General features: G+C 39.7%; 1 protein-coding gene across 1 annotated transcript in view; it reads right to left on the bottom strand.

Moving 5' to 3' along the window:
- Positions 1-17189, bottom strand: part of KLHL40 (kelch like family member 40) — a 59119-nt gene extending 41930 nt beyond the window's left edge. The window contains exons 1-2 of the mRNA XM_044066046.1: positions 15869-17189; positions 4959-5119 (exon numbers count right to left, since the gene is read on the bottom strand). Coding sequence (XP_043921981.1) covers positions 4959-5119; positions 15869-17002 — 1295 coding nt within the window. The 5' untranslated portion in view covers positions 17003-17189. The remainder of the gene's footprint in view (positions 1-4958; positions 5120-15868) is intronic.
- Between the last annotated feature and the right edge of the window lie 763 nt (positions 17190-17952).

Below are 17952 nucleotides of genomic sequence, written 5' to 3'. Positions count from 1 at the left end.
CCTCTGAGCAGGCGGTATGCCACTGAGTAGAGCTGGAGTTTCTTTAACTGGGCAGCATATGGCATCTATTTGAGCCCTTTGATCCTCTTGGTGAGGTACTTTTGGGGTCTTTCCAGTTGCTGCAGGTGTCTGGTAAGGTACATCCCAAAAGGGGCATTGTACTCAATTATGGGCCTGATGAGGGATGAGTAAAGAGGCACGATGACCTCCCTGATCTAGATGTGAATCCCTTCATGATTAGGTGGGCTATATAAAATGTTTTTCTAACCACTTTGGCCACGTGGTTGTCAAATGAGAGATTGCTATCAACTTGGGTCCCCAGGTCCCTAATTACTTCTTCTGTACTTAATGGATTACCACCTATGTGGTAATTTGTGGGCACTTCGTTTTTGCCAAAGGAGATGACTATACACTTTTTGGCGTTTAGCTTGAGGCCATGGCTCTGGCACCAGTTGTCTGTTTCTATGAGGCCCTTTTGGAGGATGCTTGTGTCAGCTGGAGAGTCGATTATGGCGCCCAGTTTGCAGTCATCTGCGAACTTGGTCAGCCACAGCCCTTCCGTGTTGGCCTGTACCTCCAAAAAATATATACCAAACAAGAGAGGTCCCAGGACTGAGCCTTGTGGGATGCCACTTGTAACTGGTTTGGAGTCTGACATGGCTCCAGCAATTCTAACCATGTGGGTTCTGTCCTTGAGCCAGTTTGCAACCATCTAGTGACATAGGGGTTTATATTTAAGCTGGTGAGCTTATCTATAATGCCCGAGTAGGGTATTGTATCGAAGGCTTTTGCGAGGTCCAGGTAGGATGTGTGGACCACCTTCCCCTCATCAATGGCCTTGGTGACTGTTTCAAAGAAATCAACCAGGTTTAAGAGGCAGGATCTGCCCTTAACAAAGCCAAACTGGGTAGGATCCAGTGTCTGTAGGTCCCCAATATCTTTATTTATGAGGTCCATGATGATCCTTTCCATAGCTTTGCAGACCAAGCTAGTCAGGCTTATGGGGTGATAGTTTCCAGGATCCGTTGAGGCACCACCTTTGTGGAGAGGGACCACTGTTGCTGTACGCCACTCTTTGGGTACATATCCTGTAGTAAGGCTGAGATTGAACAGTAGTTTTATGTTTGGATTTAGCTCTTCTTGGAGTTCATGTAGGATGCAGCCGGGCACCGTCTGGTCCCATTGATGCTGTGTTTTTTGCTTTGGAGAGGGCAGCTCTTACCTGAGCATCTGAGATGTCAGGGGGGCAGCACTCTGCTGGGATAGATATTTGCCCTTTTGGTGGGGAGGGGGGGGGGAAGTTTGCGCTGAACCTGTCAGCTAGGATGTTGGGAATGTCTGTGGGTTCAGTGTATTTTTTGTCATTTTGGACTAATTCTGAGCATATCTAGGAATTCCCACCCAGGTTCCTAACATAAATAAAGAGATCCTTGTGATTATCCTTAGTGTCCTGTGCAATTTTTCTCTCGAAGTTGGCCTTAGACGATTTTATGAGTGCCCGTAGTTTTTTGCTAATACTGATCAGAGATGCCTTCCCTTTTTGGGATTTTGCTCTATCATGTAGTAGCTTCCTCCTTCTATTGTATAGTTTGTTTATGGCTGGGGTCCACCAGACAGGACGTCTGCCTTTGGAGGATTGGGTCTTGGTTTTATTTGGGATTGCATGATCCATGCATTCCTGAAGGTGTTCATAGAATATGTTTATATACTCAATCAATGTGTGTTTACTGTACTAGCCACTGATGAACATAACCAAATGACTGAACAAAATGTCCTTTCCACTGTATTGCTTATTGTAACACACTGTGCTTCTTATAGTATATTTACTTTTTGCATCTTTCTTGGTCTTGAAACTGTGCCTTATTAACTTTTTGACTCTGTGCTGTACTTTATTAAAATGTCTATTGTATTTACTGTATTTACTGCACTAATCTTTGTGGAGCTTTTTTCCCTGAGCCTCTGCTGAAAATGGGATCCATGCCCAGTCGGACTTTCCCGGTAAACAAATGTAAAATAAAGAAAGGAAGAAAGAAAGAAAGAAAGAAAGAAAGAAAGAAATAACAACTGAACCGGTGGAGCCTCTCCACTGTCCATGGATTCTGCTGGTAGAAGAGTAGATTTATTAGTGGAAATCTTGTCAGCAGTGAACTGAACAACAGGCTCACATTGCACCATTGATAATGCCTTTCCAGTGGTTAGACAGGGTGAACTTCACAACCTCTCCCCCACATAGAATGCAGCTGGATCCTTGACCACCAAAGAGGTCTTGCTATACAGAAAATCTGCCTTTTTCAGGAAATGTTCCCCTAGTAGATGGTATGATGTCCATCCTGGTCAAGCTTGTCATACCACTGTCACACTCGGTGCCAGTAAATATCCAAACTGTACTACTCTCTATGCATAAGAAGGAGATCAGGATCAAACCAAAATTAAGATCTCCTGGTAGAAACTGGACAAACATGACCTAGTGCTAAGCTCACCAGATCCAGGGAAAATTAAATGTTGTAATCCCTAACTGAAGCATCTGCTGAGTCAGCAACACTCCCAGGAAGAAATTGAAGGATCATAGTTGAGAAAAGTTCAAGATCAGTTTTTTTAATTTATTCATTTATTAAATACATAAGTTTACTAGTCTTTCCTGGATCCTTTCTAGACATGACCTGAATGACAAGGGTAAATTAATTTTTTTGTGGAAAAAAAAAACAGAGCAGCCAATCAACCATCATGTTTTAGAAAGCAGACAACATGGAGAAAACATACAAATTCCAAAAATACAATGATGAGAAGTGTGGAATGAACCCCCAGGCCGTAGGATGTTGCAGTAGTAATTTTGCTCTCTCTCTAGTATTTGTCACACTAGTTTGGCATATCTTTTTTTTTTGGATTTCTTACAACCTTGCAATAAAATAAAACAGCACATATTAGATTACACTTGAAAAATAATTGACTCACCTGGTTCTCTGCTGTACAGGTTAGTTATCAGGCTGCTCAGAGTTCATGTGCAATCATTATCATTGCATTAATACTGTTGTTCAGATACTGAAGTAAGACCCTAAAACAGTAGTGCTGGGTGTCTCAGAATTTAACAGGGGAGCACTATAACACTATATATTCCTAAATTTTAAAAGACTGAATTCTGAAAGCTTGAAGCCGAAAGACTGAAAGTGAATTTGCCAAAAACATAGAAAACGAGAGTTTAATTCTTGTGTTGTGGAAACACTGTTCCCCTTTAATTAAATATGCCACTCCAGGGCTGCAGCATCTTGGTGTCCATTATATCTTTGAGTAGATGTCAGGCAAATGTAGAGTTAGGGTTTTGGAATGTAGTCTCTCTGAATTTAAACATTAATAATGGACTCATTTAATAGTTTGTTCATTGTGGAGACACAAAACAGTAAAACAAGTTAAGCAAGCAATAATGCCCAACTTGTTACTGTGTAATTAGAGAATGGTTGACCTGTAGAGCACCATGCTGACTGGGGAATGAATGTTCTACACTAAGGTGTTAATCTATTGGTAATGCACACTGAAAATGGGTCTGCTGATTCATGGCAGCATATCAAGCTGCCGTAGAGTTCGCACTGAAGCTAACCTAATGGCAGCAATTATTTAATGTTCGCTAAGCAGCTCTTTTGCTGTTTAACAAGTGTAAATTAAAAAAAAAAAGGGGGGAAAGAAAATTAAAAAAAAGTGTAGTTCAGACTTTTTCAGAAAATGTATTTAGTATGTGCAGTAGAAACAGAAAGTGATCTACAGAGATGGAAATTAGAGCCCAAGGTATGGTGTATATTAATATTAAAATATTTAACAGAAATATGCACATGGGCACAACATGGGCAAATATTTATTGGAATATTATAAAATGGAAACTATTTATCAGTTTACAAATAATAAATACATAAACAAACAAGTATACAAATAAGTACCTCACCGAAAGTCACCAACAAAGGAAAACAATCAGGTAAAACACATACTGCTGTGGTTACTAGAAGATAAATGAGGTGTGTGTTAATAAAAAGATATCCAAGGGAAAAATCAAGGACAGAATGAATGAGGTTGTAATTTTACTCTGCAGTGTAGTAATAAAACCTTGCAGCACTTTCTATTGGAGACTGTATTTTTATGTGGAGACAGATAATGGATAGATGGGCTTTGAAAGTATTCATAGATTCCTTACCTCTATCTCCCAGACTAATTTGGCTTTTCCGGCCTTTTCCCAAAATGTTTAAGTTAATGATTAAAGTACAACTATCTAAGAAGGCCTGTGATGCCTATACTGAGAAACATTTAACAGATCATTAAACGAAAAAAGTGAAGCAAGGCACCAAAAAGCAATTAGAATCCACAATGCAGGTCCCTCAGAAAACGGAAAATACGAGGTGACTTGAAAAAAGTTTAATGCACAATCCACAAACTGTACTCACTACATAAACACATAAACACAATTATAAGACAAGTGTTTTCATCTCTCTTCTAAAAGACTTCATCAGATTACCTTAATAGTATCAGTTTACCATATATATATATATATATATATATATATATATATATATATATATATATATATATATATATATATATATACACACACACACACACACACACACACACAGACACATCCTCACTTGTATAAATAAACCAATCACATTATTTAATAAATAATTGAAAATGTTTAAACTAATCACTTCCTATACCCACATAAAGCAGCATACAAAAAACGTTTTTTGAATTTTACCACTTTTCATATAGAAGATTCCAAATCTATGTAGTGTACTGTTTTTAGTAGTGATTTGGAGCTCCTCAGTTTTACAGAGTAAAAGAAAAATGAAGATTTGGGCAGCCTAAAGTTTAAGTTACCTTTACAGTTTAGGTTATACTGCTATTATTATTCAAGACAGAAGAAAAAAATGGCCACGTGCAAGCTTTTTATCAGGTACCACAAACTGGGGGTAACTTACTGTCTGTCATAGGCTATCACGGTGTCTAATGTCTGCTCTCCTTCCTTCAGTTCTTTTCCTCCAATAGCATAAATAAAGTTTTCAGCTTCTCCAAGACCAAACAAACACCGAGGTGAAGGTAATGGGGGCATACCTAGCCAGTCCGTCTCCAGTGGATCAAACTGCAAAAATAAGACACCAGATTATTATTTGCATTTTTAGTATCCTAATCTTCTAACCAAACATCACTAAATATGTAATAACATTTACATAACTAGAAATACACGTTTCTATCCAAAGGTTGAAATGTGGATTTTGAAGCCATAGTTTATCCTTGCCACCAGTTGCACATAAAAAAAATGCACACGCAGACACACACACACGCACATACGCACGCACACATGCACACACACACACACACACACACACACACACACACACACACACACACACACACACACACACACACATGCACAGACACATACACACATGCATAGATGCCCACACACAACACACACACACACACACACACACACACACACACACACACACACACACACACACACACACACACACACACACACACAGACACAAACACATGGATACACAGGCATGCAGATAAGCCACACACACACACACACACACACACACACACACACACACACACACACACACACACACACACACACACACACACACACACACACACACACACACACACACACATCTCTCCCCAAAATTTTGTGGTTATCAAAACAGCAATCTAAGAACATTCCTCCTCAACTCAAACAGGTGGGTACAGATCTATTTCTTTGCACTTTCAATTAAGCTGAGAACCATGTTTCCAAAAATATGATAGATGGGGTATGACTTTCTGTCTTAAATGGTGTACTGCTATCTATTCATTTACATGAGATGGAAGTTGATAATGGTTTGTATTCAAAAACAGCAAGTTGATAAATTATTTTCCAAAACTTATGTAGCTGAGGGCAAGTTATTTTTCATCTAGAGATAAAACACTGAGGTATTTATCACATTTAGAGTGTAAATCTGCTATGCATGCATAAAATCCGAGAAGGATTTTAGCAACAGAAGATAAACTAACAAAAAGAAAAACACAAAGCACCTATACATATTTGCAAGAAACAGAGAGTATGCTAATATTAGGCAAAATGTGTGTAAGAAGGGAAAACCATTGTAATACATCAGCATAACAGTCACATTTGGACGACATGATGGCATTTCTATTTCTAGCCTAGGAGTTCCTTCTTAAACCTACCAGATCTGAACTTTTGCCAGTAACTCATCCTAAAACTGTACTTCAACATCACAGGGCGTCAGTAATTTTAAGAAATTCATTTTAAACTTTCTGCCATTGAATATGTTGAGAATGTCTCAGTAAATAAACCCTGTAGAATCTGAAAATGTCATCTTTAAAGAAAAGAAAAAAAACAGTAATTTAGTTTGTTTTCTGCAGGTGTTCATAGGAACATTAGGTTTTGCTAGTGCTGTAAATAGCTTTCATGCATTTTTGGAGTATTGTGATGTGACTTGTGATATCCTTTCTGTATGACTGTGGTAATGTTTGGCTGTCAACTTAAGTGAGAGAAGTCAAATGACAAGGATTTTTGTTTTGCAAACTGTTATAAAACAACAAGATTTTTTTATTATTATTTTTACCCTTTTCACTAACAGCCAGAACTAATCTGGAAAAAGAAGCACCTTCATTGACTGCAAAGACTGAAACATAGACATACAGAAAGTGATGGCAGATGAGGACCAGATGATTCACCAAGACTGATCATTATCTTCTATAAAAGATAAACAGTCATTCATTGTTAACTAGTATCCCACTTCTATCTACATCTCACAATTATTTTCAGACAGATTTTTCTGTTCTACCACTTTTCTTGATTCTGCAAGTTCCACTACCAACCTCCCTGAGAAAAAAACATTTTTCTTATACCAGCTGTGTGCCCCTTGTCTTTGCCTTTTTTCTATAAAATGTGTCTCTTAGAAAGTTAAATGAACAGTATTGTATTCACAAAAAAGTATGTTTGAAGTAATGCCAGATCTATAACTGCTTTTGTGTTATTTCACTGTGCTAGCCTTCATAACATTCTCTGTTATATCAATATTTCCACGTATTATAAAATCATCTGCTGCTAAATCAGAGCTTTGACCAATACATTTTAAATCTAATTGCTATATTACTGAGCACTGCAGTGGTATACAAGGTTGACCTTGTTCCTCAAGCAATAAGGTGTTATGACTTTGTCCTAGCACTGTATCCCAGCACTGTACCAGTGGAGAGATTGGAACTCCACAGAGTTATCACACATGGGTCTCAGGGGGTACCGGAGTATGCCTTTTAATACAGTAGTACTCCACTGAGGATTAACTTGGTGACACTTGTATTATAAGTCATTATACAACATTTATAATGTTTGTTACATGCAGCAGAAGTACACACTTTTTTCTATAACAGCAAATTACAGCCAACTAGCATGCAGATATCTAAACAATACTAGACTCCCATGAATCCCTACATCTGGCATGTCTTCTTCTGTTTAACAGGCACAATCTGACTGTGACATTTATACAAGGTTGGCACGTTTACTTAACACTTTGGATACTTATACCTTATTTTCATAGTTTATTTTGCAATAAATAATACTGTAAACATGGTGTGAAAACAAGTGCAAGATTTATGAGTAAAATGCTAGTGCTCAGTTTTAAATGCACAGTGCATGCAGCTATAAAGTTTTTTACAGTGAATAATTTTGCTGTTTATTTCTTAATTACTGTTTGGCAACCATATGTGATATTTGCATGACTTTAATTTATTTATGTTTTTGATGACCAGGTTAGTCCCAATAGGCCTGCAGCCTATTTTCAAGGGATACCCACGGTCGAGTGGTATTCAAAAGACATGCGTGAATGGGCGTGCCTTCGTTGAAGGTTGGGCATCGGGCTGGCACCTCGGCACCGTAAAAATCAACTTCCAATCATTAGCGGACCGGCTTTCCTCTGTGGCGACCCCTAACTGGGAAAAGCCGAAAGAAGAACAACCTGAAGTCATATTTATACTGAATAGGACAAATTTGTCCAGGGTACCAGGTTCATAGATAGTTATAGATATGCAATGCAGAAGAATGTTAAGGAACCTAAACAAATTCCCAATTTATATATATATATATATATATATATGGGAACACTTTATAATCCTGAAATTCAGAATTTCAGAATCCCAAGATTATAAAGCCGAAAACTCAAAACTGCGAAACACCACAAACACAAATTTCAAAATCCCGAAGTTCAGAGATGTTGAAGTAGTGCTTCTGGTGTTGCGCTGTGTGAATGGATAGGTAGAAGTTCAGGTAAGTATTTATATTTAAGGGTTGTGATTAGGGGCTTTAGTGTGTGTCAGTGTGTTTTGTGACTGTGATGTGTATGTGCGAGGGGAATGTAGGTGTGTGGTGGTGTTTTCGTGTGTTTGTCTGTGTAGTGAGACCTTGTAGTTACCATATTTAAGTAGGGGGGTGTGGGGGGTGTAGGGGGCTTGCCTCCCTGCTTGTATGTAGTGTAGGTCTTTGTGTTTGTGTGTGGGGGGAAGTGTGTGCATGTGTATGTGTGTGGTGTATGGTTAGTGTAGGATTCGCGATTTTAAAATTTGCACTTCTGGGGTTTCAGGATTGTAAGGTTTCGGGTTTATGATCTCGAAATTCTGAAATTTGATATTTCAGGATTTCGGGAATATAAAGTGAACCCATATCTATATTTTATATATATATAGGTCCCAACATTCATATGGCCGAGACCATGTGATCGTCATTTGAAATGTCGACCATGGGGAACTGGCATCTCCCTACAGTGCGGAATGGAAAGATTTCCACTTCTGCACTGTAGTGCAATCTCGGAGTTGGTATATTTATGTTCTGGGGGATGTGGGGGGCATAGCCCCCCTGCTAGCAGCGTGAAGGTAAGTTTTTTTTTGTTTTTCTTGTTTTACTTGTATGGTCGACATTTCAAATGTCGATCATATGGTCTCGGCCATATGAATTTCGACATTGTGAAATGTCGACCATATCAAGTAGACCCATATATATATATATATATATATATATATATATATATATATATATAAAAGGATATGATAGGTTTGCTTGAACATCCACTTTGTTCAAAGTATGAAAGTTAGATTCAACAAATATTTTGATTAAGCCACACTTCATCAAACATGTGAAGATAAACTTGGTATGTACAGAGACGTTTAGTAGCTTTTCACATTTTCCACTGCTGTTTGATCTCATACTTGGTATTATGTAAGTAGCAGGGGTGCAAGTAAGCTTACCTCCCTGCATAATTTTTTTTCTTCACTTTTTTATGTACTTTTGACTGCTTGTGTAGTAGAGGAAGTATGTTTGTCAATGTACACTCATATACACACACACACACTCTCGCACACACACACACACACACACACACACACACACACACACACACACACACACACACACACACACACACACACACACACACACACACACACATTTATATATTATTAAAGAGATTTCAGAATTTTTGTCACTTTTTAGCATATGACTTATAAAATAATATTTTTGTTTGATAATTCTCTCATATTTGACTCCTGACCCATCCACTTGTCACACACCAGTACATTTTTCTCTCTTAAGCCTGGTAATTGTTTGTCCCCTACTATTACTACAATTTTCAGTAGCACTGGCTATTGTTGTTCTTAAATATTAAGTTAATACCTTTCATCCTTCAAGCATCAAAAATCATAGCAACGGCGTCTGAAAATCCTCAGAAAGAGGAACGCTTACTTATTTTTCACAATAGAAGGTCTTTATATAGTATACCTATACAGTTATTGGCAGTGAATGTTTGTATAGGATTAGTTTATGTATTTAATAAAGTAAGTGAGACATTATAAATCTAGGAGGAGCGAGGCTAAATATGAGGACCGATATTATAGCGCTGCCCCTAAATCATAGCAGTTGATGTTGTGCTTATGTCATCCTTTCCTTTTGATGTCTCTGCTATTTGTCTATTTACTTTGTCGATTATTTATATAGTTAAGTGACCAATGCATTTTTACTGCATATATTTCTGTGAATCACAACATATTCATGTTTTTTTTTTCTGATGGTTTCCCATATCATATGCTATTAGGACAGACTTGCTGGTAATTAGATGCTGATAACACTGTCTTTGTACAATTTGCCATTAAGGAGTGGAAGAGAAGTGTTGTGGAGCTATACAATATCCTTTTTGTCTACCTTGATCCATTTCTGTGAAGGAAACACCAGTGAGGCAGAAAAGGGGAGCCCTACTAATGTGCTGTATCTAGAATTTAGCAGTGCCTTTGATATCAACATGTTTAATGGGGAACTGTCAACAGAAATACAAGTAAATGGTGGGATATGACATGGTTTGTTCCTAGGACCTGTTCTGTTTAATACATTTGTATCAGATATTAAACTGAAGCTGAAGAGGAAGGGTGCTTCATTTGTTGCCCAAACCAACATTGGTATAGGAGTCATGAATGGATGTACCATACTCCATTGTGAGCTGGTCCAGAGTACAGGGTGGAAGAACATGTGAACAGGAGAAAAAAAGTTAAAAACTTTGGTGGTAGGAATTCAGGGGACACTGTGCATGCTAGCTGGGGGCAGCCTAGGGAAGATTTAGGAAGAAATATTCACCCATATACTGAGTTATACAAAGCACTGGGAAAGCAGAGACATTAGCAGGGTTTTATATGGAGTACTGCCCTCCATTTTGGTGGCAGTGCAGGGAAATGGAAAACAACCTGGTAAAAATCATGCAACAGATGGCTATGATAGTGACAAGGCAGGATGGAAGGAAAAGCAGACACAAACATATGAGAGTCATGATGTAATATGAATGCAGTATTTTATGCCCTATAGCAGGAATAGAGTTGAAAAATAATGACAGACTTTGGGAGGGAAACAAAAGTGGCAGCTGAACGCAAACAGTTCAAAACTGACTTAAGGAACTATTGTTTCACAGAGAGAGGGGTGAAGTCCTTAAACACATTTGAAAAGGTTAGTAGTAGATAGCATTCATTATCATAGGGATCATAAGGCACTATTCCAGTGTCACTAATTATGAGGTTAAGTAGAAGATATTCAAGGATGCCTGGCTTTGATGGTAGAAAGGAAGGGGCAGTAGGGGAGGGGAGGCTAGTTGCAACAGTAAGAATAACTCAGTGGATTATAAGTCTCCCTTGGTGAAATTCTTGATATATTCTTTCTGCTTACTTATTATTGACTGGACCAAGGAAGACATTTGCCACTAGCACTGAAGACAAGGTTGCATATGGTCCCTTTATTACCAAACTCATAAAGCATTATATGCAAAATTCTATATATATAGCTGGTTCTACATCTAGCTGGCACACTAATATCCTTAACTGGTCATTTTTAAAGCATTCAGCCAATGTTAATGGTAGAATTCAGAAAGACTTACTCTCAGTGTAAGCATTGACACTGCAGAATAATACACAGTGTAACAGTGATTGTAAATGATCATGTATGCTAGTATCACATTAGCTAGGATTTAACAATTCTTGTCTCATTTGGTTGAGTCATGTATCTGTATTCCTTGTTCATGACTGAAATGGCCTATTAATGACCTTCTACTTAGCTGGTTACCAAATGAAATAAATGCCAAAAAACCCCCCCATGGATCGAGTCATTTTGTAAATGTTTGTACTGATCTGTCTGTGCTTTAAGAGTTGTTCATAGGTTCATAGGTAGGTACTAGGCTATCTGCCTGAGGGCATTTATAAGCTTAGCCAGAGTGTGTCAGCTTTCGCCACCCATTGATTAATTAACTGAGCCTCTGTCAAGAAGAGCCAATGAAGTGATCCCAGGGGTGTATTTTCTGTTACCCATCCACTCGTCAAGGTTTCTCTTGAAGAGTGTTAGTGAAGGGCTCTGCCTAATGTAGTTAGGAATTTTGTTCCAAAGCATGGGGAGTCTCTGTGACAGGAATCTATCCCTCCAGCATGTTCTATTTATTGTTGTGGCAAGGTTTAGCTCACTAGAGCGAGTGGCTCGCAGTGACTTGGATTTCTTTAGGTGGAGCATGTCCATCAATTCTAAGTTGGACATGGCTTTGTAAGTCAGGCAGAGATCACCTCTGAGTAAGAGACATGCGACTGAGTACAGCTGGAGTTTTTCCAGTCGGGCTGCATAGGACATATGTTTGATGCCATTAATCCTCTTGGTGAGGTACTTTTGTGGTCTTTCCAGCTGTTGGAAGTGTCTTGTAAGGTACATCCCAAATGGGGCATTGTACTCTATGATGGGTCTGATGAGTGACGAGTAGAGGGGCACTATAACCTCTTTATTTCTAGATGCGAACCCTTTAGTAATTAGTTGGGCCACATAGAAGGATTTCCTAACCACTTTGGCAATATGATTGTCAAAGGAGAGATTACTATCTACCTGGGTCCCCAGATCTCTTATTACCTCTTCTGTATTAAGGGGGCTGCCACCTATGTGGTAATTCATGGGTGTTTTGTTTTTCCTAAACAGGATGACTATGTATTTTTTGGCATTTAGCTTGAGACCATGACTTTGACACCAGGTGCCCGTCTCAGTAAGGCCCTTTTGGAGAATGCCCTTGTCAGCCGGAGAATCAATTATGGCTCCCAGTTTGCAGTTATCAGCTAACTTGGTTAGCCATAGTCCTCCTGTGTTTGCCTATACTTCTGAGAAGTATATGCCGAACAGTAGGGGTCCCAGGACCGAGCCTTGTGGGACACCACTTGTGACTGGTTTAGAGTCAGACCTGGAGCCCGCTATTCTTACCATGTGAGTTCTGTCTGTAAGCCAGTTGGCAACCCATCTCATGACGTAGGGGTTTATGTTCAGGCTGGTGAGTTTTTCTATAATTCCCGAGTGGGGAATGGTGTCAAAAGGCTTGGCGAGGTCAAGGTAGGCTGTGTGAACTACCTTCCTCTCATCTATCTATGGCCTTGGTGATTGTCTTGAAGAAGTCAACCAGGTTTAGTAGGCATGATCTGCCCTTAACAAAGCTGAACTGGGCTGGGTCAAGTGTTTGGAGGTTCCCAATGTCTTTGTTAATGAGTTCCACGATGATGCGCTCCATAGCCTTGCAGACCAGGCTAGTCAGGCTTATGGGGCGATAGTTACCAGGGTCAGTTGTGGCCCCTCCTTTGTGGAGGGGAATAACCATTGTTGTACACCATTCTATGGGCACGTAGCCTGTGGAGAGGTTGAGGTTGAACAGTGTGTTTAGGTGGGGGGTTAGTTCGTTCTGTAGTTCATGCAAGACACAGCCTGGGACACCATCTGGCCCTGTTGACGCTGTGCTTTTGGCTTTTGAAAGGGCTGTTTTCACCTGTGCGTCTGTGATTTCTGGGACACTACACTTTTCTGGTATTGTTGTGGGCCCTTTTGGGGGTGAGAGAGGGGTGAAGTTTGCACTGAATCTATCTTCCAGGATGTTGGCAATATCAGTGGATTCAGTATATTTTGTGCTATTTTGCACTAGCTCAGAGCATATCTGTGAGTTGCCCCTTAGATTCTTGATATAGCTAAAGAAGGCTTTGTGGTTATCTTTTGAATCCTTGGCTATTTGTCTTTTGAATTTAGCCTTGGAGGATTTTATGAGGGACCTTAGTTTCTTACTGATACTGATCAGGGATGTCTTTCCTTCTAGGGATTTGCTTTTTTTCTGAACTAGTTTCCTCCTTCTATTGTATAGCCTGTTTATGGCAGGGGTCCAGCAGACTGGTTTCCTTCTCTTAGGGAAGTGAGTCTTGGTTTTGCTAGGGATGGCATGATCCATGCATCCTTGTAGGTGCTCATAGAGTGCATTTGTAAAGGTTCCTGCATCTTGGACACTGTTATCCTTTAGAGTGGAGGCTGTGAAACTTACCACCTCTGTCTTAAGTAAGGTGAAGTTTGCTATAGAAAAGTTTTTCACTGTGGTTTCCTTGGTTGGAGGTGGTGGTGTGGTGTGGACATCTGGAGTGATTAGTTTATGGTCTGATCTAACCAGTGTGGAACACCTGTCACCCATGTTGGTGATGACCAGGTCCAGTATGTTTTCACCTCTGGTAGGGGAGTTTACCAGCTGATCCAGGGAGTTTGAGTTGATAAATTCCAGGAAGTGCTGGACCTGGGAGTTTGTACTTGAGTAGTTTTCCCAGTTAACGGTAGGGTAATTGAAATCGCCCAATATTAGGGTGTTTGGTAGGACCTTCATGTTTTCCAGTGTCTCCAGAAAGGCAGAGCGGTGGTCCTGGATCATGGAGGGTGATCTGTAGCAAGCCACAATTTGCTTTGCAGATTTGCCTGATGTTAGTTGCACATGGATGATCTCGGAGGTATCATGCTGCACCACTAACCTGGAGGTGTAGGTATCCTTGATGAATATGGATATACCCCCTCCTTTTGTGTTTTGGTCCATGTTCTGTGGCCACAATGTGTGGTATGAGTTGTATCCTGGTAGTGCTGGAGTGCTCTGTTGAGCCTTGAACCAGGTTTCAGTTACTGCACAGATGTTGATGTTCTCAATACTGAGGAGTGCATTGAGCATGTGCATTTTGAGATTTAAACTCCTGGCATTGAGTAGCATAACCCTCATTTTTTTATTTGTGCTGTTTACAGAGGTGGGTTTGACTTTTGAGCCTTGCCTAAAAAAGGCACTATGGGGACGGCAAGAGCCTTGACCAGTATTCGAAAGCCTTGTCGAGCATGTCGTCCCAGGCTGACAGACACTGAATCCCCTTTGAATGACACCAGAAGCTTAGCCAATTGTTGAAATTGATCATTTTTCTTTATACTGCGGTATCATTCTTGGTGAGGGCAGGATGCTACTGAGGGTCAGGGTCATACCCACCTAGGCTACATGATCAGAAAGCTCTTCCATGTCTCTTTTCATGTAGTTCAGGGAGGTACATCTCAGGTCATTCACACCAACATGAACAATGACAGAGTCATATTTGTACTTATTCTGGAGTGACCTGAGTACTTGTGTTATGTGGCGGATTCTGGCTCCCGACAGACAACTATCAGTAACCCTCTCCATGTCCAGCCTAGTGAGTGGGACGTCAGTGTGCCTGACTATAGAGTCACCTATTACTAGTGTATTAGGTATGTTATTTCGCCTTAAGGGCTGTGATTGTGCGGCACACTGATTTTGTGTTTTATGTGTTGTCTGGTTTGTGACAGGAGGTGTAGGTTTTTTGGGTGTCTGCTTTGGAAGTCTATGATGCTTTTGCAGGTTTTTATTTAGAGCCTCTGAGTATGATTTTGTGTTTTACCACTGCGGTGGTGGTGCTGCAGTAGCATTGTCGCCTCAAAGTAAGACATTGTCCTGTTCGATTCTCAGCTAAAGTGTCTTCTGTGTGAAGACATGCATGAATGGGCATACCTTCGTTGAAGGTTGTGCATCAGAGCTGGCAACTCAGCACGTAAAAATCTACTGCCAATCATTATAGGACCGGAGTTCCGCTGTGGCGACCCCTAACTGGGAAAAACTGAAAGATGCAACAACATGTGTATTTTTTGTCAGTGCTGGTTTAGTATGTCTTTTGTTGTGTCAGGATGTTTTCGGTTTCTTTCTGAACACTCTGCTTCATAACTTACTTAAGCTAATATAAGTTTGTAATAAAATGCATCATCCACTTATTTAAATCAAGGATATCCCCAGCCACACCTCCACAACAGTAAGTCAGTAAATATAATTAATCGTCTCTCATCTGCCGATACACGTGATGTGCTTTAAAATGTTTTTTTTATTTATAGGATATTGAACTAGCCACTAATGCACCATGGTTACCTCAAATCTCAAAATCCAGTATTTGTATCACCTAGTTGGTAAAAGAAAACAAAATAAACTCTTACCTGAAGGAAGAATGAATTAAGTGGCTCATCTGTGTTCCCCTCATTATAGTAAACGCCTCCAACAACAAATATCTGATTTTCTTTTGTTACTATGCTTGTGTGATTTTTTGGAATCTGGCCTGTCATTGTAGCAAGATAGCATTCGTTATCATAGGGATCATAAGCCACTGTTCCCGTGTCACTGATTATGAGAATCAGGTCCTTTGTAAACATTCCAAACCGAAGGTTGTCATTTAAAATGGCAGGAAGGAGGTCTTTCTCATCTTCTTCAGCTTCACCTTCACCACTGTCATCATCTTCTTTCTTTTTACTGGGGGTGTTGGTTGTTTTCTTTGCTACATCAGGGAGTTTACCATCCTGAGCATCTTTCACCATCTGGAGATTTTGAATAATCTGTGGATTGGATTTTATGAGAGCATGCTTCTCCACATGGTTTGTGATATAGTCTTTGGACATGAGGCGGAAGCGAATGCAGTCGAAGATATCTGGCAAAGCCTTGGTATTGTTCTCCTTATCTTTTGCAGCCCATTTCATGACTGCCTCAAAGACTACCTCCTCCTTTTCAACATTGAGGGAATCACTGGCAATTATGGCTACTAGTTCGGTGGGTGACAGCTGGAAAAACTCATCGTCTTTACTAATCAAACTGAAACGATCACAGATAAAATCTCTAGCTGCTACTGCTAGACGTGGACAATCTAGCATCAGGCCAAGTCTAAAAACCGCAAGGCAGTTACTAAGACTGAGTCTTTTCTGCAGGAAGGATACACAGACAGTGAAAATGGATGGAATCTGAAACATGTTTGCAACAGCAAAAATGTCCTGAACATTCTGATCACTGATTTCAATTTCAGAAGTGTAGATGTAATTAAGAATCATACCCATCACATCTGGGTCCACATCCTCCATGGAAATTTCTTTCTTTTCAGCTTCATCTAAATCTGACAGGAAGATTGCCCTGAAGTATGGGCTACAGGCAGCTAGCACAAGCCGGTGGCATGGAAATTCTTTGTCTTTAATCTTTAATACACAGTCTACAAATTTGTTATTGTCAAGTAAGTCCTTGAGCCCATCTTGTAAGAGAGTCTGCTGGTATGTCCGTAGTTCTTCTGACTGATCCATAGGTAGCGGCATGTCGGAAATGTAAGATTTCAGTGCTTTCTTTCTTGACTTTCAGTCTGTTCTAGCTTCAGGCACAGCAAAAAGGCTGTATTCCACCTGTGAACACTGCAATGGAAAAAGTTAACACTCCTAGCAAACCAGACTGCAATACTGGAATGTAAGTTGCTCAGAGACACAGCTGCTGACAGTTCTCTTGTTTCACAGTGGATTTGTGCTATATATATAGTGACAGAATCACAAAGCTAAGTCAGTCATACCAATGCATTAGTAAGATGACACCTTTACTAAAGTGACACACCAGTGAAACAGGGCAAACAGCTGATGTACTCAGCAGAATCTGTGGGACAGTACATCTAGAACAGAATCATGACACATAGCTTTTGGGCCAGCTCTGACACCACTGTAACAGAAAAGGGTATGAATAATTTCATTCACAGTAATATTTTAAAAAGGGAGACTTGATTCTGTCAGACCTTTTCTGGAATATTTGATTCGCTTGTGGGCTGTGAATTCTTTTTGTGTAATGATGTGCCCCCTTCAAAAATATAGCTGCGATGATTAATTTCATCAGCTGTTAGTGAACTAACTCAGTAATTTTTTAACAATATGTTAAAACGTACTGTATTGAGCACTAAAAACAACATTATAGGAAACTGTACATCATACATTGTTATGATCACATGGCTCAAATAATCCCGATCTAAAGAAAAATGTGAAAATTACCCAATTTTGAGACTTTGACATTTTATATGACCAAGAATTAAAAATCTGTTTTCACATTAGCTGACGGACGTTATAGTTTTGAATAAATGACCTGCCCTGCCATAACAGCCCACTTAATCTGAGAAGCACATTGTTAGAACTGATACTACAGAGTTGTAGCTTATGAAAGCTCAGAATTATGTGTCATTGCTTGTTCTGAAATCAATTTCATGTATTTACCAAAATAAATAACCAATTGC

The sequence above is a fragment of the Protopterus annectens genome, chromosome 3.part0 (assembly GCF_019279795.1).
Source record: "Protopterus annectens isolate FY-2018-M chromosome 3.part0, PAN1.0, whole genome shotgun sequence".
NCBI classification, from domain to species: Eukaryota; Metazoa; Chordata; order Ceratodontiformes; family Protopteridae; genus Protopterus; species Protopterus annectens.
Note: the sequence above shows the minus strand (reverse complement) of the source record. Positions and strands in the feature narration are given on the sequence as shown.